General features: G+C 42.5%; 1 protein-coding gene across 4 annotated transcripts in view; it reads left to right on the top strand.

Moving 5' to 3' along the window:
• Window positions 1-8,667: 8,667 nt before the first annotated feature.
• Window positions 8,668-22,989, top strand: part of FNIP1 (folliculin interacting protein 1) — a 99,040-nt gene continuing 84,718 nt past the window's right edge. For 3 of the 4 annotated variants that reach the window (XR_013541884.1, XM_072990171.2, XM_072990170.2), the window contains exon 1: window positions 8,668-8,899. Coding sequence is in view for 2 of the 4 variants with exons in the window: in XM_072990171.2 (XP_072846272.2) it covers window positions 8,805-8,899 (95 nt within the window). In the remaining 2 variants the exon portion in view is untranslated. Of the gene's footprint in view, window positions 8,900-9,273; window positions 9,338-22,989 lie in introns of those variants that run through there. The other variant, XM_078385743.1, reaches the window with a different exon arrangement.

Raw genomic sequence — 22,989 nt, 5'->3', positions numbered from 1 at the left:
GGATCCTCAAAAGTTGAACAGTGGTCTATATGCAGCATGTTGTTTATTTATGAACAAAGATAAACATATGTTTATACAGTACTCCTAAAAAAGCCTAACCTGGACCCAAAGGTGGTGGTTAACTATCGACCAGCAGCGAACCTCCCTTATTTGGGCAAAGTGTCTGAGTGGGTTGTGGCCGGGCAACTCCAGGCACTGCTGAATGAAACAGATTTTCTGGATCCATTTCAATTGGGTTTCAGGCCAGGTTTTGGTATGGAGACTGCCTTGGTTGCCCTGTACGATGACCTTGCCGGGAGAGAGACAGGGAGAGTGTGACCCTGTTGATACTCCTGGACCTCTCAGCGGCTTTCAACACCATTGACCATGGTGTTCTTCTGGATAGGCTGGCTGGGTTGGGAGTTGGGGACACTGCTTTATGGTGGTTCCGCTCTTTCCTGGCTGACCATGTCCAGAGGGTTGTGCTGGGGGACAGTTGCTCTGTGCTATAGCGTTTGTCATGGAGTTCCTCAGGGTTCGATACTGTCCCCCATGCTGTTTAACATCTATATGAAACTGCTGGGAGAGGTAATCAGGAGGTTCGGGCTGAGGAGTTAGCAATATGCTGACAATACTCAGCTCTACCTCTCATTTTCCACCAATCCAGGTGAGCCGGTTTCTGTGCTGAATTTGTGTCTCGATCTGATAATGGACTGGATGAGGATTAATAAACTGAAACTCCATCCAGACAAGATGGAAATGCTGTTAGTGGGTGCTTCACTGGACAAGCTGGAGGGCCACTTCCCTGCCCTGAATAGGCTTACCCTCCCCCTAAGGGACAGGGTCCACAGCCTGGGGGTGCTCCTGGGCCGCAGTCTAACTCTGGAAACCCAGGTGGACTCGGTGGCCAGGAGCACCTTCCTTCAGCTGCAGAAATTATACCAGCTATGACCCTACTTGAATGAGCGGAGTCTCATGACAGTTACACATGCACTGGTAACATCTCACATAGATTACTGCAATGCGCTCTAAGTGGGGCTGCCTCTGAAGACAGTCCGGTGACTGCAACTAGTCCAGAATCGAGTTGCGTGGTGCAACCACTAGGGAACACATCAAGCTGATTCTGATTAAATTACAGTACAGTACATTGGCTACCAGTTGCTGCCTGGGCCAAATTCAAAGTGCTTGTTTTGATATATAAAGCCCTGAATGGCTTGGGCCCTGGATACCTGAAGAACCGCCTCCTTCCATATGAACCTACCCAGCAGATCTATCCAGGGGGCCCTTTTGAAAGAGCCATCTCTCAAGGAGGTAAGAGGGACATCTTTTAGACAAAGGGCCTTTTCGGCAGCTGCCCCCAGACTATGGAACGCCATCCCAATTGAGATTTATCTGGCGCCGATGCTGATGGCATTTCGGCTCCAGGTCAAAACCTTCCTGTTCCAGAAGGCTTTTAATTGAAATAATATCAACTGTGGGTCCTGATGGCAATTTTTAGAGTATATATTTTAATTGTGTTTTAATTGTTTTATCTTTTTTATTGTGTTTTAATTGTTGTAAGCTGTCCAGAGACCTTTGGGTAGTGTGGGTGGCATATAAGTTAAATAAATAAATAAAATAAATATGTTGGTCCATGAAAATAACACCAAAACATTTCACAAAAGTGTGAAAACAAGTTCTCTAGATCTCATCATGAGGCAAGATTGTGGTGTTTTTATTAAGGAGGGGAGAGAAGCAGGGAATTTTAAAGTTCTGACCAGATGTTACTCTGGCCACGAGGGCAGCTGTTAAACCTAGTTCCAAGATCAGGATTTTTCATGGAATCAGTTGTTGTACACAGATACCAGGCTGAACTTAGCTATATTTACTGGACTGTACAAGAAGTGTCAGGTCTTCATTTTTGAAAATATAAGGCTGGCTGCAATTAAGAGATTTATCTCTTTCCATGGTACATCTTAATGTGTTGCTTCTTCAGATATTAAAACAATACTCAAAAGTGGTGTGAGAAGAAAATTTGCTCAGGTTGCAGACTAGAAACAAAATGTGCTACTAAACAGAAGAAGAGAGTCGAGACAAAGAGCAATTCTTTTACAGACTTCACTTGCTTAAAATGGAAACCCATTTCTACCTATGTGTAGTCTTCCTATACTGGTGACCAGCGGGAACCACAGGGAGTAGAAGTAGGATTGGCTGTTGACTAATTTCTGCTTATAATGTCAAGGGAAAGAGTAGGCATAAAAGCCTAAATGATACTAACTTATTTAGTGAGGGGGTGATTACATTGACAATAATGTGGGAAATGCTCTGGGATTGGGATGGTCAAATTCACATTATTTTCCATTGACTACTCGATTTACAAATCAATTCAAATCTATCCAGAGTTATCCCCACCAATCTGTAACTTTCTCCTCTGCTGCTGGACTGTTTTTTTGAACTGAATGCAGTCACATTGATTCAGGCATTGCTACAAGGGTGGGATTCTCCACTCAATAATAGCTCAATAGGATACTGGCCAATAGATTTGGTTTCTTCGAATTTGCAGAGGGTTAGACTAGATGACCTCTTCTCCCCTTCCAGCTCTCTAGTTCTATTATTAATTATGGGACAAAAAGTCTATTTTGCTTTCCTGATTATACATTTGCTAATATATCTATTTTTCTCTGAAAATGTAATTGAGAAGGTGAAGATAATCGCCACTAGTTTGTGTAGCTTTCTAAAATATTTTCTTCAGATGCTGATACTGTTAGAAATTAGAACTTAATACTCTGTAGAGTTTCCTTCATGTTGTTTTCCAAAACATCAAACTGGACAAGGTCATAATATAATGAAGATTCACCTCTGATGGAGACCTTCAATGCTGTTGACACACAGCAACATACTTTGAATGACAACAAGCTTCTGATTCCAGCCTGAAACTCTCTCCATGACCTAGCTCTTAATGGTGTCAGTTTAACCTTCATCCTACATGGAAAAAAAAGTTTTATATGATCTGAAGAGAAACCAGGGTATACATAAAAAAAGATCTGCTGGGAACAGAGGATCTGCCCCTTGTTTTTAATTAACCCAAAGCAGGTACATCTATCTTAGACTGCTGTGAGGCTGATTGAAAACAGTGCTGCTTACTTCCAAAGAAACGTATGCATGAGCGCAGGACTGCTTCATATGTGTGTATCTTCATTACTTGATGACCATATGGCAAGTGGTAGCTTCCAACCAGGGATGAAATCTCATGAAATAGAGACCACCAACAGAATTTTCACCTGAAACATTTCAGTGGATTCGTTTTCATTCAGCTGCAAGCCGCCACATGCAGTGTAATATGTGCATGGAGTGAACTTTGGGCTAATTTGGGTCAAGTCCAATGATCTTTTTGTACAGTATATATAAACGGAACTTCCATTTTCCATGCCAGGAACTGAAGTTCCTGCTTTGCCTGAAGAGAGTTCTCTCTTCTGCTGTACTGTTAACCAACATGTTCATATAGAGAGCATGAGCAGCTTCAGATGTCTGTTTAGGATGTAGTTGTGGACACATCGGAGAGAAAACATCAGGAACTCAGTGGAACCTATTTCAGTGTAGACATGCCTAGGATCTTAGAATGAAAAGATACCTGCAATTATGTGTGGTTACTTGCTGCAGTTTTCAGATTGCCATCTTTCTTGCGGCTGGAACCCTATACATTTTGTTGTTGTTTAGTAGTTTATGGTGAAGGGGCTTGAGTAATTCAGAGAAGTTATGGGCTATGCCGTGCAGGGACACCCAAGACGGACAGGTCATAGTGGAGAGTTCCAACTAAACGCGATCCACCTGGAGTAGGAACTGGCAAGCCACTCCAGTATCTTTGCGAAGAATACCCCATGAACAGAAACAAAAGGCTAAAAGATATGATGCTGGAAGATGAGCCCCTCAGGTCAGAAGGCGTCCAGCATGCTACTGAGGAAGAGCAGAGAACAAGTACAAGTAGCTCCAGAGATAATGAAGTGGTTGGGCCAAAAAGCCGAAAGGACGCTCAGCTGTGGACGTGCCTGGAAGTGAAAGGAAAGTCCGATGCTGCAAAGAAAAATACTGCATAGGAACCTTATGCATACTGCCTGCTAAACTCAGTATTAATCAGTGTTGATAAATTTGGCAGTGTCAATGTTGGGTAATACATCTCACATATGTGTAACATGTATTTTGTATTCACATTATACAGCTGTAGGTAAAGACAGTACTGTAACACATTAGGAATGCAGAAAATTTCTCATGTGGTATTTTTCTTCTTGAGAAATTTTCTGCATTCCTAATGTGTTACAGTACTGTCTTTACCTACAGCTATATAATGTGAATACAAAATTTGGAAACGGGGATGAGCACTTCCCCCTAGAGTCGAACATGACTGGACAAAAATTGTCAAGGGGAACCTTTTATTTTTCTTCTTATCTTTGTTAAATTGGCCTGGAACCTTATTGGATTGTAGTGTAGGTAAGGAGGCTGACAGGTTGTGAGCCCATACATATATATATGTATATGTATGTGATTCCCAACCTGTGAGCCGCAGATGTTTTTTGATTACAACTCCCATCATTTGTCATACTGGGAGGTGACATGCAACCATATCTGAGGACTAGAGGTTGGCAACTCCTGATGTAGATAACAACTTGCAGCACACACTGTGAGCCAGCAGGAGGAGGTGCAGTTTACTGCCCTAGTTACTGTGATTCCTGTTGGCCTCCAGAACTAGAAATAACTCCCAAATGAGGTGAAAATAATTGGAATATAGCTTTAGAGTGAAAAAGGTCATGCAGGGGTAGTGTAAGAGTTTAGCAATTTTCTCCAACTGCTTATTTAAATCATGTTTCTTCCATTAGCCATACTTGATTGTATTGCTTTGGTTCTACTGCCTTAGATCACCTTTGGCTTTTCTTTGAAAAGAAGGCCATTTTGATCTTGGGAAGGGGAAACTAGTTGCCCACCAACTTCTATCATCCCTGTGTGGCTACTCTGGGGCTGATGGGAATTGGAGTCTGGCAATATCTGGAGAACTACAGGCTTCCCAGCCAAGGAAGTTGCCAAGGAAACACATGCAAGCTGAACCTATCCATACATTAATCTTTTCACGTACCCGCTAGAAAAATTTTGCTGTGTGGAGTCTCACTGTTCAGGATTCCAGCTATATAATTTGGTATTTCTCCCACACCTGCCAGTTTTATTCTTGCCAGCAGTCAGTGGTCGTTGTCCTCGTTGTTCTTTGGTGTCTTCCCTTCTATTTTTCTTTTTAAAATTATACTTCTCCAAAGGTTGAGGCATTTTGCTAATGTAACCCCTAGGGACTATTTGGTTCAGTCCAATGGGTGGGGGAATCTTCAGAAGGGATGTGACTCACTTAAAAAAGAGCTGGAGAAACAGGAGCTGCTGTTCACCTGGAGAATGATAAGCCCCTCACCACTTTGGTTTAGGATTTTAAAGACTGTGTACTTAGAGCTGTTTCCTTTATGGTGTGAATCTCCTACCTCAGTTGATAAACATAACTGAGGTGGGAGATAAGTTTGTGCAAGGTCAGATTTCGCTAATCATTCTTCCAGACTGGCTTCTGGATGTGGATACTAGTTGAACAGCTCTGTTCATTATAGGAAGAAAGCAATGGATCTTGTACTCTTGATAAATGTCATGAATGAGACATCTTTCCATGCTGTGATTTTCTTTCCTCCTTCCCATCCTTGTGAAATGAGACTAGAGATGGAAAATGAGTCCTCAGCATTGGACTCAATCTTTGGGTTGGATGGCCGGTACTTTTCAAAGTAGCTACTGTTCCCCTGAAGTCCATGTGGGGTTGACTTCAGGGGAACTTGAGAAACGTAGACCCAAAATAGAAGATTTTAATGACATCATCTCTGATGAGTCACAACCTCAGTAATATTACTAGCTAGCGGAAAATGTGCAATGGAGCACTTGGTCCTGAGCACATCATGCTAACATGTTGTGGTTGTGTAATTATAGTGATTGAAAGGGTTCCAGATTTCTATCTCGGGTCCAAGAGTTTGCAAAATTTGAACCTCTATGTATATAACATTTTAGAAGCAACTATATAGGGTATAAATAATCCAAAATAGACCAGTGATTTCTTTTTCTGTTACCTAACGTCAAAAGGAAAAAGGAAAGGGTAAAAATGAATTAATTCAGATCATCCCAGAATACATGTAATAAATCTTTAAGAGCAGGGATAACGAGTGTTGTTGGGCTGCAACTCCCATCACCCCTAGGCAGCAGACCTAATAGTGGAGACTGTGGGATTAACGGTCCAAAAGACATCTGGAGAGCTGCACTTTGCCCAGCCGTGTTTTAAGGCATATCTCTGGACTTCCTTGTCATGTCATAGTTAGTCCTTGATCTTGATGATTTTGCTGTGGATTTTTGCATTACAAAGGAGGTTCAATGGATTAGGTAACATGTGGGTTGCCTTAAATCTCTACTGTGAGCCTACAGCTTATATACTGTATTGTTCAGCTCGAAAAGAATGTGATTCACACATAAACATGATGAGCAGACTTCACATTGATGAGAGATGTATCCTAATATGAACTCATGTCTTCTCATCATAGACAATATGCATCATCATTTTATACTGGACTGGTCTATAACCTGCCGTGAGATCCTATGATACATAGTGGGCTGAAAATGTTTCAAATTAATTAAAATGTTAAATTAAATTAATATTCTGTCACTGCTATGGGAAAGTATGTGTACTTTAAAGGACTCATATGGGATGAACTGTTTTGTTGTGGGCCATGTACTATATTGATTTAATTATCATAATTTATTTTCATTTGTGCAGTCTGATAAGCAAAGTGCTTTGCCATCCACTATTCTTGTGTGTCAAGGAGCAGCAGGCAAGTTTCCCTTCCTGCTCTCTGTTGCAGTTTTGATCAGTCTGACTTCAACCATTATGGATCTGTTCTAAAACTGTTGATGTACTATCTAGTGTATCATATACAGATGTAATCTGCTCCAATGCCAAGGTGTCTTTAGATTAATAGGTAGCCAGAATGGCAAAAGTGAATAAAAATACTGTACAATGAAATGAAAACTGGATATGCAGCATTGTGCCAAACATTCAGAGAAAGATCTGGATTGCAATCCATCTAAACCACACATGAGTTGTAACTCTGACTGCCCAAGTTTCCTGATCCTTCTGGAGCAGTTCTTTGCATGTTGGCCCTTACATGTGAATACTGAATTTATGGGTATCAGTGATGAACCCAGCAGTCATATGGACCTGCACAGCTGTTACTGCTCCTCCCCCATTCAAGTCTGGGGCTGCAAGGGAGGAATATGCATTTTGATCTACAGTCCTGACAAACATTACAGTTATAGTAAAGCTACTGGGATACTTTCATGATGAAGAAGGAATCAGTTTTTAAAAAGTCAAATAGGGTAGCGCTTATGTGCTATGCCTTTAAAAAGAAAAGAAAACCTTCCTCCCAGAAGCAGGAGACAGAAGAGGGCAAGGGGGAAGATTCTTTTCTCTTTCAGAAGAGAAACCAAATATGTAGGATTGTTTGAGGTGCATATGCCAGTGGATGCAAGTATCACACCACATGGCATCTCAGACCTCTACCTGAACTTAAGTGAACCTATTTTTAGCCTGCACTAGTGAGGCTGTTTACCATATATTTATATGGTGGGCACAATTCTGTTGTGATCTGCTTTAGTTCAGGCTGAAATATAATACAAAAACAGTTGAAGATCCATGTGCTTAGTGTATTTCCCCATCCGGTACTTAGTTTCTCAGCAACTGCAGAATGCGGCAGTATAATGGGAAATGGCTTTCCTAAACATGGGCTTTATTCTGCTGTGTCTGGACATCATGGAGGGGAAGCCATAATTTTCACAAACACAGGTTACTAGATTGTTAATGCAAAATGGAAATGTATTTTATTTTGATCCTTGCCTTCTTAAATTACTCAATTTTTATAGCTGTTTTATTCAAGAATCAGAATTTCAGCAAGGACCAACAACAAAGCAAACACCTCAGAGATCGACGTTTTTATTTGAGGTGGCTGTAACAAACTACAGTACATTGCGGGCGAGGTTTGTTTTTGTTTTTTTTCTTCTTGCATCCTGTATTGGTCTCATTTGATTCTGAGGCGGGCGCAAAGAGCGTCTTGAGGAAGGCAAGGGGGGATTCGCCGTTTAGAAAACGAAATAGGAAACCTAAAGCAGATCACATGCACACAGCGCGTCCAGATGAGGGGCGTCGCCTTTCTCTTCCTCCCCCCCACGACGTTTTGGCGACCAAAACTCCTTTCTGCTTATAGGGCCAAAGTTTTGGCGGGAGACAAATGTCTCTTCCTTCCCCTCCACCCCCCCCACCCGCACCCCGCGCACTTCCGCAGGAGCAGCCGCGCCTGGATCCCTTTCCCTTTCCTTCCCAACCCCAAAAACAGCCCCAGCGCCGCGGCTCAGCTGAGCCAAGAAAGGGATCCCTGGGTTCACCACGTGGGCCTTGGCTTCTCAGCCAATGGGCGGCCGGCGAAGCCGCCGGAATCCCCGCCCGCTCCCTCGCCCTCCCCCTCCCTCTTTTTTTCTGGTGCCGTGGCTGCTCCCAGTGATTAATTTTTGTCATATGACTGTCTCTCGCGCGCTCTCTCTCTCTCACACACACACACACACACATACACGCGCGCGCGCTCGCCCCGGGCCGAATGGGGTCGGGTTCGCGGAACTAGTTGCCTTGTCCCAGCGGCCAGAGCCGAGGGCGCTCTAGCTCCGGCTGGCCTCCCTTTGGGGCAGAGGCAAGAGGGAGCAGCGCGTTGCGACCACCCCCCCCAACCCGCCCGCCCAAAATGCCCCCGACACCCACCTTGCTGCAGAAGCTGTTCAACAAAAAGACCGGCTTGCTCGGCCCTTGCAAGGAGCTCAAGGAGGAGGGCGCCTTCAGGTAGGTCCCCCGCTTGGGGGGGGGGGAAGAAGAGGAGGCGAGGGGGCCGAAAGGGCGCAGGGCTGCGGACAGGGAGCGGGAGGGAGGGAGGGGAAGGCGGGCGGCGCGGGGAGGCTTCCTTTCGGCTCTTTGCCGGATTGCTCGCAAGTGCACCGCGGTCTGTATACCGTGCGCGACCAGCACCCCGCTCCTTCCTCCTCCTCCTCCTCCTCTTCTCTCCATCCCCAACTCGAGGAAGAAGAAGAAGAAAACTGGGGGGGGGGGGGGGCGATTTCCCTTTTTCTCCCGGTTTCTCCCTCCTCTGTCCCGAGGAGCCCGGAGGGAGGGAGGGAGGGAGGTGCCTTGGCTCGGGCTGCCTCGGCGGCCGCGCAGCCGATATCTTCCGCCTAGGCGGAAATCACACGGATGTGGGTCTTCGCCATGCGCCAAAACTTCCAAGTAACGTTGCTTTCTTTTGTCTTGCGGGAGGGGGGGGGGAGAGGGAAGCTCCGCCGGCCCTCCTTCGCCCCCTCCTTCTCTTCCCCCCCCCTCCAAGTGTCAACTTGTCCCTCTTGGCGCTCCCTTTGAGAAGCGTGGCTTTCCTGAAGCGGAAAAACGACAACAACGCTCCCCCCCACACACACACACAACACACGCCCCGGCGGAGTCCCTTCCCTGCTTGCGAGCTTCAGCTGTTTTTCCAAAGCTTCTCGGTCGCTGAGGAGGAGCAAGGAAAAGGAGGGCTCGGCTCGCCCCTTCCTCCTTCGTCCAAAGCTTTGCAGACACCCCAGAAGGGGTCTTCCTTGCCTTCCTTGGGCTGGTTGGAGAAGCCACGTTTCAAGCACGAAACGCAAAAATGACATTTTCTCCGCCCCCCCCCCCAAAGGTGGAAGTTGGCAGGCAGGCAAAGAACGTTAAAGGGAGCGGAGAGCCGAGGAAGAAGGCTGCTTGTTTTCAAAGGGGAGTTAGGATCCTGCCACCACAGGACAGATTGGTGGGTGCAGACTACAACTTCCAGAGTTCTGCTTGGGGGATTCTGGGAGCTGTCGTTGAATAACTGCAGCTCTGCACCTGTGGGGCTTGTTTCTCTGTGACAGATCTTTCTGCCTGCGATTTGCCTTACCTTACAGCCAGATAGCCAAATGGATGCATGCATGGATCGATGGATCAAAGTTTGGGGCAGTTAATCTTTTAGAGTGCAACATTCAGAATCCTTTAACTGGCTGGCCTGTGCTGGCTGGGGGATTTGGGGGTCTGGAGCCAACAAAATGTAATTCCAGGAAGTCACTGTATTTGAGATTTGCTTCTCTCTCCGTATGTGTCTCTTCTTGAAATCTCAAAATGATCTTGCCATTTAGGTCTTAGGCTCACATCTTTTGCCCAGTGACTCAGTTTTGGTCTTAAGATGTATGGGAGTCCTGGTGACTATAGAAAGAACTTGGATCAAACTTGGCACTTTTGTTTCATGCATTTGTTACCCATCTTTCAGGAATGCAGCCTTTCTGTGAACTTTTGTGGTGCGGACACCTTTCCTTGTTGTAACCTATAAAAATAATGTCGAATTGCCAGCATGCAGCTCTCACATTTCCTTCAAAATAAGTCATGTTGTACTGACTGGGACCAAGTTCTGCATCTCTGCATCTCAGACTTAGCTAAATTCATTGGAACCTGTTGCTGATAGGCCTTAGGACTTGGGCTGGGTTCCCCAACAAAAGCTTTATGATTTCCATAGAAGAGTAGAACTGTATATAGTTGACCTCTCTGTGTGTCGGTCAGAATCTGTTGCAGCTAGATTAGGGGTTATTTACAAACTTTGACTCATATAAATGAACTTCACTTTGTCTGCATTCATTTGCATAAATTACATAACAGATGATATTCCAGTCTTGAGAGTGCTAGGTATTCCCACTGACCTCACACTGAAAAAAGGTTTGCTTGCACACACAAAAATTTGCTTAATATCTATTGCTTGATTTTTCCCCATCATGTGTTGCATTCAGTTTAAATATAAAATAATATAAAATACATTGCCCTGAGGCTACTGTGTGTCACCATTTATCAGCTTTGTTTACCACAACCATACTGTTGCCCTGTTAGCACTCTGCATTCTTTGGCATCAGCTTGTAATACTCCTAGTAATTACGCCTGTTCTTTTAGCAAAATTATTATTATATAGAATGGTTTTAAGTTTGGCATGTTTTACATAAAAATTGAAAACAATTGTATTATTTGAATATCGTGAGCCCTTTCTCATGTTTGAGAGTCCTAGCACTTATTTCTCTTTCTTTTTAAAGAACATCCTACTTGCTTACAGTGAGGTTAGAACATTAAGCTTTTGGACTCTGCATGTGACAAAAACAGTTACGAAATGACATTGCAGTAAATGCTCACTTCCATGACCAAAAGCAAGTTAGCATCCTGTATATTTATAAAAAGTATATGCAGAGTTTGTGAATTATATGTAGATAAAGTGCGAAAAGGAGTGGTGATCTTTTTTGCTTCTTGCACATTTTCATTTTGATTTCAGTGATCAGTTTGGCAATGGCGGATTGATTCTACAGGCGGCCACAACTTTGTAAGGCAGGTGTTTGATAGCACTTACCTGGGAGTAAGCCTCTTGTAACTCATTTGCTCTTGCATGAACATACTGTAGAATTGTGCTGTAAAGCAAACCCTATGACTTGACAGTGCTTGGAGAGGGTTTAAAAAAAAAAATATATATATTTAAACCCTCTCTATATATATTTACCACTCGTGTAATAGACAGCTAACTAGAACTTGCTATGTAACTTAATCCTTGAAAATCTATCTGCATTGTGATAGTACAAAGGCAGTGTATCTGCTTTTAAGTGAGACTGTAACTACCATGTTGCCCCAAAAGTAAGACAGGGTCTTATATTAATTTTTGCTCCAAAAATGCATTAGGGCTTATTTTCAGAGACTGTTTATTATTATTTTTTCATGTACAGCAATCTGCATTTATTCAAATACAGTCATGCCATCTTCTGGTTGCTGCACAATGGTGGAGGGCGGGGTTTCACTTAACTGGGGCTTATTTTTGCAGTAGGGCTTATATTACGAGCATCCTGAAAAAAATCATACTAGGTCTTATTTTCAGGTTAGGTCTTATTTTCGGTGAAACAGGGTATGATGTGTTCAAGGAATTCCTTTTTAATGTGCCTTCATAGAATGTCAAGGCTGGCTGGATAGCTCAGTTGTTTTGATATCTGGCTGCAGAGTCAGATGTTGGCAGTTCAATTTCCCACCGTGCCTCCAGGGAGAAAAAGCGAGCCTGTGTGGCCTTGGGCAAGCTGCACAGCCCCAGGATTCCCCCAGAAGTAGGGAGTGGTAGAACACTTTCTCCCTGGAGAACCCTGAAAAGAGTCACCGTAAGTCAGAGTTGAGTTGATGACACGTTGTTGTTGTTGTTGTTGTTGTTGTTGTTGTTGTTGTTGTTGTTGTTGTTGTTACTACTACTACTACTACTACTATTACTATTATTACTATTATTACTAGGTTATTACTAGGTTATTACTAGGTTATTACTATTATAAAACTCCAGGCACAGTCAAAATTACAAAAACGTTGGCTGGTATTATATAACAGATACAAGTTTTAAGCAAAAACCTAGGTATCTGTTAAATATTGACGGAGTATGTATGCTGTTCCTGTGACATCGCTGGAACCAGTTGTATTGGTTCTTGCCTTTCCATTGGAGTATTTCAGTGATGTGGAGAGGGGGAATTTGCTGCTTGGGTAACAGCCTATCCTCCATATTATTTTACCCAGGCTTCGTGCCCTGGAGAGGACACTCCAGCTTCGCGTACAGCGTCAAAGTCCTCCATACTGAGCACGTTACCATAGTCTCTCAAGACTGAAGGATGCCCATGATGAGGATGTATGCTGTTCCTATTAATAGTATTAGTATAGAATCCCTTATTTATAAAACATAACATGCGATTAAATGAAAACAATTGTGATTATGGTTGAACTTGCCGCCTGTTTTTAGGACAGAGATTTGTTAGTATATCAGTTTGGGAATTTCTTAATGAGCTGTCTGGTTAAGCTGCTGCATAGAAGTCAGTGAAAACTGTTTCATGGGTAACAATATTACAGGAAGTTATTAGCTTTTGAGAAGTTTAGTACATATTTTATAAAATCACTGAATTTTGCAAGTAGGTATGTATATTTAAGATAAGAAACAGCACAGATTTTTATAGGCCAGGTATGTATCCTGTTGAAAACCTGATTTACACAATGGCTTGACCATGTGTCCTGCAGTTTCTGGACTCAGATAGTTTTAATTAGAGTACTAAATAGGTGTGACTTGTACAGTGAACACTTGAATCTAATTAGTATTGATTCTATGGATTTACTTCTCTTGGGACTAACAAATGGGTTTAATCCTCTGTTTTTAAGTTATGATCCCATTTAATGTATAGTAGAAGACCTGTGGGGTGTGTGTGCATGTTTTTAGTTCTTATTTGTTTATTACCATCAAATTGCAGTTAAACTCTCTGCCTTAGGAATCCAAACTGATTGGCATAGAAGATAGTTACATGATAGAAGATATTCATTCTGTTTTAACATTCTCAGAGGTAGATGTCTAGTTGCTTACTACTGAAGACAAGTTTAGGACTAGAAACTCTTTGATCTCATACAACAAGGCCATTCTAATATTATTAGATATTTCTGTGTTTGTTGCAGTGCTTAAGAGTGTACGGTTGGTCCACAGTATTGTTGTATAGTTATTTACTGTTTTTAAGAACCAGGAAACTAAATAGTTTGCAACGCAGAAGTGTGTCTTCCTGCCAAATCTTTGTTTGTCTTTTCTTCTTCCAAAGAAAAGAGGGGAAATTGTAGTAATTCTCCCTACAATTAGGTGGCTTTATTGTATAATGTTGGCTTTTGGCTTTTCTTAAGAGTAGTTTATACAGTGTTTAAGTTCAAGGTGGATCAGTCAAGACTGATGTTATTGGCCTTTTTAATGTAGACAAATCTGAGCTTTTATGAGAACTAGCAGGGTATCAATCAGTCAGTCAGTCAATCAATCAATTAATCAATGTATTTTACAGAAATCATTGGATGTAGGCATAATGGACTTTTGCCAGAAGAGTACAACCAAAATTATTTCACATTTTTAGAGGCTTTATATCTTTTCTAGAAACTACAAGGTATTACATATCCCGCTCTAGCACAGTTGTGTTGTATATATGTAACAGGCTGTTTATGAAAGTGATTCATTTCATACAAACCTGCACCGGTGTGATTCTGTATCATAAGACCAATACAGTAGTTTGGACATTGTGCTGGGGTTATGGGTGTCGTTGCTCCAGTTTTATCCTTGAACTCTGCTTTGGTGGCATACCATAGTTTGTTTTTTTACCCAGATTCTGCACCATATGGTCTGTACAAAACATAGTTTTTATGCAAAACAGAAGAGGAATCTGTGGTCCAGGATTTGTTCTGGTTTGATGTTTCCTGCAAATTAACATTCCACAGTCTTACCTGAAATGTTACCTTTTCATAACTGTTGTGCTTTTTAAAAAAGGCACTAGACATATAGGTTCCTTTAATTCCTATTGATCTCTCTGTACACCACTATGTAGCAAACACATTCACACTGTGATATTTACTAAGCAGACAACAACATAGTGCTATCTTGAAAAGAGAGTCTCTTGTAATTCAGAGAGTGTGCTTTGGAGAGCAATGGGCATTTGGGATGTCATTATGAAATTGTATTCATTTGGTCAATCTCTGGTGGAGAGGTGTTTACTGCCACCTCAGTATTTGAAGTGTATGTGTTTGTTGCTTTGGGTTATGTGGACATATCCTTTCTTCCCAGACTCTGAGATTTGCAGATCTGCTTGGCAAGTGGCATGGACAAAAGACAGGCAGCCCAAAGTTTCTCCCCGCTACTACTTCACACTTCTTGTGCCTCAGCTCTGCTGAAACTATGAATTTTGTGTCCCTTCTTGCGCAAGCTGAGTGGAGTTAATGGCAAACCCATTTTTGGACAGGAATGGAATGGTGTTAATTGTGGCCTTTCCACAATTTAATTGAGTTATACGAAGAAAGAAGGGAAAAGTGCAAGAAGATCTAATGCGACTTCCTTTATTTTGCTGACCGTATACAATTAGTATACTAGAGCTCAGCTAGTTTTAATTGACTGAATATTGTATTAAAATGTGTTATTTTTCTGTGGATTGTATTAAAAGTATAGTATATTAAAACACATGTCTATTAACCAGTTGACAGTTCTTAACCAGATAAACTGTTTTTCTTTTAAGGAGCTCATGAGCATAGAGGTTACGTCTCTGATGTATTGATAAAATGGCATTTTGTCCAGGTTTGGTTTGGTTTGCAGCATCTTTAAAGAAAGAAATTCTCATTACCAACTTGCCTTCTAACTTTCAGCTCCACTGGGCAGGGCTTCACCTGTTGTGCGTGCAACTCCGCAGAATAGCACACAGGGTTCTGTCATCACCATAACCTAACCTGGTTGCTGCGCAGAGGGAGAAGACAGCCGTGCGGAGGGAGGCAGAGGCGCGGGGTCACCCAGCTTAGAGGGAACCTTGTTTGGTACTGATACGATTTTGAAAAAAACCCTGTATCTTTATTTTTATTTATTTATTAGATTTTTTTGCCCCGCCCCCCCTAGACAGCGTCTACTCAGGGCGGCTTACAAATGTCATAAAATATTATAAAATACAATACGATACGATACTAAATACAATAAAACAACATAATCATTAAACAATTAAATAAATAATATAGTATGTTCAAGATGGGGAATGATAGAACAAAAAGATAGAATTGAAGTATTGACAGAAAGGAAGGCCTGCCTAAAGAGCCAAGTCTTTAAATGGCTCTTAAAAACACCCAGCGAGGGTGCCAGGCGGATCTCTGTTGGAAGACTATTCCATAGTCCAGGGGCCACTGCCAAGAAGGCCCGGTTTCTAGTTCTTTCTTTCCGGACCTCTCTTGGCGTTAGGCCCCTCAACCATCCATCCTGGCTGTGCCAAATAATTCAGGTAGATCTAGGTGGGAGAAGGCGATCTGCCAAATATCGAGGTCTCAAACCGTTTAGGGGTTTGTACGTCACCATTAACACTTTGAAGTTAATGCAGAAACGAATGGGCAGCCAATGTAAGGCAGCCAGAGTGGGAGAGATGTGCTGGTGTTTTCTCACCCGACTAAGGAGTCTGGCTGCCGCATTCTTCACCATTTGAAGCTTCTGCATCAGCCTCAAAGGTAGCCCCATGTTGAGCGCATTACAGTGGTCTAATCTCAAGATTATGAGCATATGGAAGAGTGGTGAGGGACCCCCCCCATCAAGGTAGGGTCGCAGCTAGGCGATCCGCCACAGATGGAAATAGGCAGAGCGGGCCACAGACGCCACCTGGGTTTCCATGGTAAGTGCCAGGACCAGATGTATCCCCAAGCTGCGGACCCCACTCTGTGCAGTGAGAGTCACCCCCTCCAAAAGAGAGGGAGTTTCCAAACCGCCAATGGAGGGGCCACCCACCCTCAAGACCTCCGTCTTGTCCGGGTTCAGCCTCAATCCATTCAACTGCATCCATTGCGGTACGGCCTCCAAACAGCGTTGAAGGGACAGAACGGCATCCACTGAAGCAGGTGAAAAGGAGATGTAGAGCTGGGTGTCATCAGCGTACTGATGGCACAAAGCTCCACACCCCCTGATGACCCTAACCAGCGGCCTCATATAGATATTAAACAGCATTGGGGAGATGATCGACCTCTGTGGAACCCCACGATTGAGATTCCACGGGGCTGAAACACTCTTCCGAAGCTGCACTCTCTGGGGACAGTCCTCCAAGAAGGAACGGAGCCAGGCAAGCACCAGACCACCAAATCCCAACTCAGAGAGCCTCCCCAGGAGGATACCATGGTCGACAGTATCGAAGGCAGTTGAGATATCGAGGAGGACCAACAAGGACATGTTGCCCCTGTCGGCCTCCCTCAACAGGTCATCCAACAGTGCGACCAATGCCATCTCTGTGCCGTGGCGTGACCTGAAGCCCGACTGAAATGGATCCAGAGCATTGGTTTCATTCAAGAGAGCTTGAAGCGGATCAGCCACCGCCCTCACCACCACTTTGCTGAGGAAGGAAACATTGGCGACAGGCCTTTAATTGCCAGTGTCGTCCGCCACCAAATTTGGTTTCTTCCTAATGGGCCTAATGAGTGTCTCCTTGAGGGCAAGAGATAGACCCATTAATTACCGCTGTGGCCCATTCAGTTGTTATGGGCCTGGCTGCTTTGATTAGCCAGGCTGGGCAAGGGTTGAGAGAGGAAGTGGTGGCCCGACAGCGATCAAGCGCTTTGTCCACCATATCTGGTGTCACAGGCTGAGAGAGCAAGTGTCACTGGGCAAGGCGGAGCACTAGACATCTCTGCTTGATCCACTATATTTAAAGAAGGAGAGCGATCCGGGCGGATGGTCTCCACTTTTGATTTTAAAAATGCTACAAGTTGGTCAGGTGAGATATTAGTGGGAGGCCCATCACCCAGAGCAATTCCGGATAGATCGCGAACTATACAGAAAAGTTCCACCTGCTGATTTGAAGCTTTGCTTATCTGGTCAGCGAAGTGTGATAGTCTAGCAGCCTTCACCTTAGCCAGGTAATGGTTAGTTGCAATCCTGACAGCTTTCTTATTATAATCCGTTGGTTTATCTCTCCAAATGCACTCTAGCCGTCTCCTATCAAAATCTGTAGTCAGTTTAAAACATGCACACAATAATGCAGAGTTATTATTTTGTTTCTAATTTGTTTTTCCCCCCTACTAATTTTAATAGGAGAGTTAAGGTATGTTTCATCCTCTCCTGTTATAAACATCAGGGCTGATGGTACTGGGATGGCTCATTTGGGCACATCAGGAGAAGATAGGATTCTCCAGGAAAGATAATAATACTGAGAAATGTTGAAAGGAGCAGGAAATACAAGATGGACTGACTCCTTAAAGGAAACCACAGAGTTCAGTTTGCAAGAGCTGAGCAGGAGATTTGAGGACAGGACATTTTGGAGATTGCTTATTTATTTATTTGTTGTTGTTGTTTAGTTGTTAAGTCGTGTCCGACTCTTCGTGACCCCATGGACCAGAGCACGCCCGGCCCTCCTGTCTTCCACTGTCTCCCGGAGTTTGGTCAAATGCTTATTCATAGGGTCTCCATAAGTCAGGATGACTTGATGGCACACAACAACAACAACAAAAGCATGTGTTTCTCTTTAAATGAAAGGCTTAGGTGGGTGACAAATTAAAGGCTTACTAAAGCATTTAATAAGTACAGTGTTCTGTATATGGTTTGTATTTATGTACTGTATATAGGACTTGAAAAATGTACTCGTCCACTCGTCTGTGATTAGTGAAAAATGCTGCTCGATGAGTCACAGCTTCCCCTCCAACTGTCTCTCTCTCTCTCTCTCTCTATAACCCTGCAGTCCTCCCCTCCCCCCTCCCATTGCAAAAGGAAAACTGCCCTCTTCTTGTGAGAAGTGAGTTCGACTGGTACATAGACATATAGCTCTGCAGGAGAATGTAGAGTAGTCCCATGCTGGAGAATATGGAGATTCCTTGCTCCCAATTTCAACTGAAGGACACATCCTGGGGTGGAAGGGAACCGTGGGTGCTTAAGAGGCCGTGCGCTTTTGCTTTCAGTTTTATTTTTGCTGGAGACATTCAAAAGAAAGGCATTCAAAATACAAGCTTCATGACTCCACAGGCACACAGGTAATAAAGCAACCCAAGTCTGAGGGTATAAATCAGTGATTCCCAATCCTAATAAATTGCAAGGCTATAGTCCGGTCATGCTGACTGGTGAAATTTTTGACTGATTGGTGAGACATTCTAAAATTTTAGCCCTTATATAGTACAATATATTTGGGTATCTTTGAAACTGTCTAGCTTATATGTGACACGAGATCACTGGTGTGATGACAATGCTATTAGGGCATTTCTATTAAGGCAGATTTACCACAGAGGAAAGCATTTTAGCCCCACCTGCAGCCACACACAATTTTCTACATATGAAAGATGATGAGTCTGAAGAGGAAGAACTCTGTTATCCGTGTGTGTGTGTGTGTGTGTGGTGTCTTGACAAGACTAGTGACCCTGATTTTTCAGGTCCCGACTCATGTGGAAAACCTCCACAGATAGTGAGGTTCAGAGCTGTTGTTGCTCATGTATCAGAGGTGATTGATGAAAGTGTGAAGAAGGGAGTAGGACCAGAAGGCTGTCTTCTGCCCAGGTTGACATCATCATAATGGATAATCCTTGAGTAGGGTTTGAGTGGACATAGGTTTTGATTTTATTATCTTTTTACTTGCCAGTCTCTTTTTCTTTGAAATCTGATATCCTTCCTAGACCCATGCCCAACTTTGGCACTGCCACAAGAGTAAGCTTATCTGTCATCCCAGGGTTCATGTTTAACACTCCCCAAGCTGATGTTGTCTTATTCCTGCCACACATATGCCATGCATTTGGTCTGTTCTCTGTTACAGACAATGAGATTTATGGTCGCAACCTAACCTGAAGTACTAGCGCATGTCCCGAGAGAAAGTAGTGCAGTACCTGAGCAGATCGGCTAATGAGTTAGGGCTAAGAATGAGAGAGTTAATCTTGAGAGCTAAGTGCCAACTTCCCTCTTTTCCTCCTGGAATTTGTATGCTAGTTTAGAGAGTTATTTGCCTTGTAGGCCTTTTATGTGTCAGGGCACAATTCTGACTAGCCAAGAGGGCTGCAGGCTGGCTGAGCTGACTTTAAGCCAACTGAAACTGTGCTGAATACAAATCCCTACCTGCCTAAAGGTGTTGGAAATTATTTAGGACTACCCAGAGTCAACCTTGTGCCAACATAAGGCTGAGCTGAGAGGGGTTTGAAGCTGACATAATTTAGGTTCTGCCCTTCTCTGTCCCTTTATTGGGCTCTTCTGTTGCTGTGCTGGCAGATCCTGTTGTGCCTACAGATCGGAGATCAACCAACATAAAGGCACTTGTGCCAGCACAAGAGGTGTCCTGCCCGTTCCCAAACCACTGGTCTCTGGGTGTCTGTGAATTTTGTTGTATGGGTATACTGTGTATATACTTACAATGACAACAAATTATTATTATTATTATTATTATTATTATTATTATTATTATTATTATTATTATTATTATTATTATTATTATTATTATTATTATTATTATTATTATTCAGAGTGAGTTTGGCTTATGCGGCCTGTCTGCAGTCTACAGTATAAGGTTTTTTCCTGTTTTTCTAATTAAATTCTTTAATTCTTTGCCCTCTGACGGCTGTCTTCCTCCTCCTCTCCCCACTGGTTTTCTGGGTTTTTGTGTGTGCAAAATATATAAAAGCAGAGGAATGGTTCAGTGCAGGCATCTTCAACACTTAGCCCATTTAGTTGTGTTTCCTGCAGACCTATAGTTGTTAGCAAGAGCAAAATACATGACCCTTAATAAATTTCATACCAGTGCAAGCCAAGAAAACAGAAGTCCTGCCAGCATTTTGAAAAGAAATTAAGGGTTGTATCCAAAACACTGGGTTTAATGTTTCCCATTGCGCCCAGGATAAAAAAAAAAGGAAAAAAAGAGAACCCAAACTCATTTCATACTTCTTTGCTGTGGCTGGACAAACAGCCTCAGGGCTAGCGTTCATCACAGTGATCATGAGTTTGTTCTTTCGCAGGCATTCGTCTCTATCCCATGTCATCTGTGTTATCATTTCCTTGTCCTGCAGCTTCCTGTGTGGTTATTAAAGTTGGATGGTGACATCTGACATATTCTGACGGCCTCCAGAGCATTCTGCCTCCGTGGGAAGTACTTCAGTTTTCCCTCCTTCCCCTTCAGCATAAAGTTTTTTTTTCCTCTTGAGAGAAACAGAAAAAGAGCTGCAAAGGCAGATCAGTTTTCTTCCCCTTTTACACCTCATTGAGAGTCAGAATGGGACTTGTGAGAGGAGGCCTCAATTTAATCATTCCTCATGCGGACACCATTTCAGAGTTTGTTGAATTGGATCTTCTCAGTATCCTTGCCCAGGAGCCAGATACCTCCACTTCTGATCTGTTTATTACTTGTTCTCTCCGGTTTATGGCTTTGTGGGACTTTCTTTTCAGTAGTATAGCTGTTTCGAAGGTGAGGAAGAAAGTTGAGTGCACGTCTCGGCTATGTTAGAAGTTTGCACAGAGAGGGAAATGCCATGTGCCCATAGTCAGTGGTGGAAAATGTATAGTACGACATTGTAGGGGAGGAAAAAATGAGATGAGTTCAGTTTAAAGACATGGGACAGGGGGCACAAAATTCAGGATGGTGGGGGACATGTGCCAGTTTCTCCTTTGAGAATAATTAATAACATGTAAGATAATGTGCTCATTTATTGCTACCCACCCTTTTTGCAGTATGTCTAAAGATGTATACAGAGACTTGTATGTAATGCTATGTATCAATACTGTGTAGAAACTGTTTTTATATATATATTTCTGTGTTTTTTTTGCTGTAAGCCACCTAGAATGGTCTTAACCGACCAGATAGGTCGGGTATAAAATAAATAAATAAATAAAATAAAATAAATAAGAAGTGTATTTTGGTTTCTTGGCCTCCTCCCCCAAAGGCATAGTGTAAGCCCTAAAGGAGGTTTGTTAACTTGGCTCCTTTTTCTTTTTAGAACCCTAAACAGGGCTGACAACAGTACATTTTAAACAGAGATAAGAAAAGTCACATTTTAAAACTGCAACTCCCAGAACCCCACCACCTGTCAGCTTGTGGGAGCTGTTGTAAAAACTGGGAAACTGAGGTCTTTCTTGATTTGAAAATAGTGTTGTAGAAGATAAAACCTTAGTATGCTTATTCAAGGATTCTGACTAGGTTTTGTTTCTTAGTTCAAACTCAGTTTTACATGAATCATTTAAAATGTGGTTTATATATTAAGACCCAAGTTTTTGCTGCATATATTTTTAAATAAACCATTATTTAGGAAATCATACAAACATTAAATGCCAGCAAATGACAAATATCCACTTCAAGGAATACACACACACATTACACCTCCCTTGCAGTTAAGAATCTGTCAAGGAAAGACATGACCTAAGAAAAAGACAAAGGAAACAGATTTTTTTTTGCGGTAAGTGTGCATTTGTTACTAAGATGTTGAGATACCAGCAGATAAAGGATTGATTGGTGGTTGAAGGTATCTAAATGGCAGGTAGTGCAGGGACCAGTCTTGATTGCACATCAGGTATGCAGCGCTTCTTCTTTGTAACAGCTAGATTAAAGCCTTTTTATGAGGGGGTGACCATAGCCCTGTGATACACTGGAAGGAAGGGTGCTTTGTAGGTGCCAGCAGCAGAATTTGTAAAATCACATAATTTGGGTTCTTTCTGTATCTTTTGGATGACTTTCCCAGTTGGTCCTTCCACTGCTTTGGTTTCTAAGACTGCAGTCTTAGACTACACTCGCCTGAGATGAGGTCTGACTAAATTCAGTAAGATTTGCTGCTGAGTACACATGCACTAAATAACGGATGGACGTGAAATAGAAGCAGCTTCTGTTGGATAATGCCACTAGTAAAAAGATTGCCAAGCAATGTTCTACTACAGAAGACTCCTTTTTCATTACTCGTCAACTTGAGCATGTGATTTTTGGAAAATGCAGTAGTTCCTGTACGTCTACATCAGTCATTTTAGTCTTTGTTCAGGATTCTAGAACTGCCAGATCGCTCAGTGGTTTAGGTATCTGGCTGTGGAGCCGGAGATTGGGGGTCTGATTCCCCATAGGGGCTCACTTGATGATCCATGGGAACCTTACCAGCTCTGCAGTTCTAAGATTACTTTTATTTCGTTCTTACTATTACTGTTACTATTACTGTTACTATTATTATTATTATTATTATTATTATTATTATTATTATTATTATTATTATTATTATTATTATTATTATTATTATTATTATTATTATTATTATTATTATTATTATTATTATTATATTCTACCCATGATCTTAGTGTTCAGGTGTAAATCTATTTCAATGGATGATATGGCAAGTGCAATGAATTACATAGGCACATATAGTTTAACTGAATGGTGTGTTGCATT

Source organism: Pogona vitticeps, chromosome 2 (assembly GCF_051106095.1).
Source record: "Pogona vitticeps strain Pit_001003342236 chromosome 2, PviZW2.1, whole genome shotgun sequence".
Lineage (NCBI taxonomy): Eukaryota > Metazoa > Chordata > Lepidosauria > Squamata > Agamidae > Pogona > Pogona vitticeps.
The sequence above is the reverse complement of the archived record's forward strand: the minus strand, read 5'-3'. Positions and strand labels throughout refer to the sequence as shown.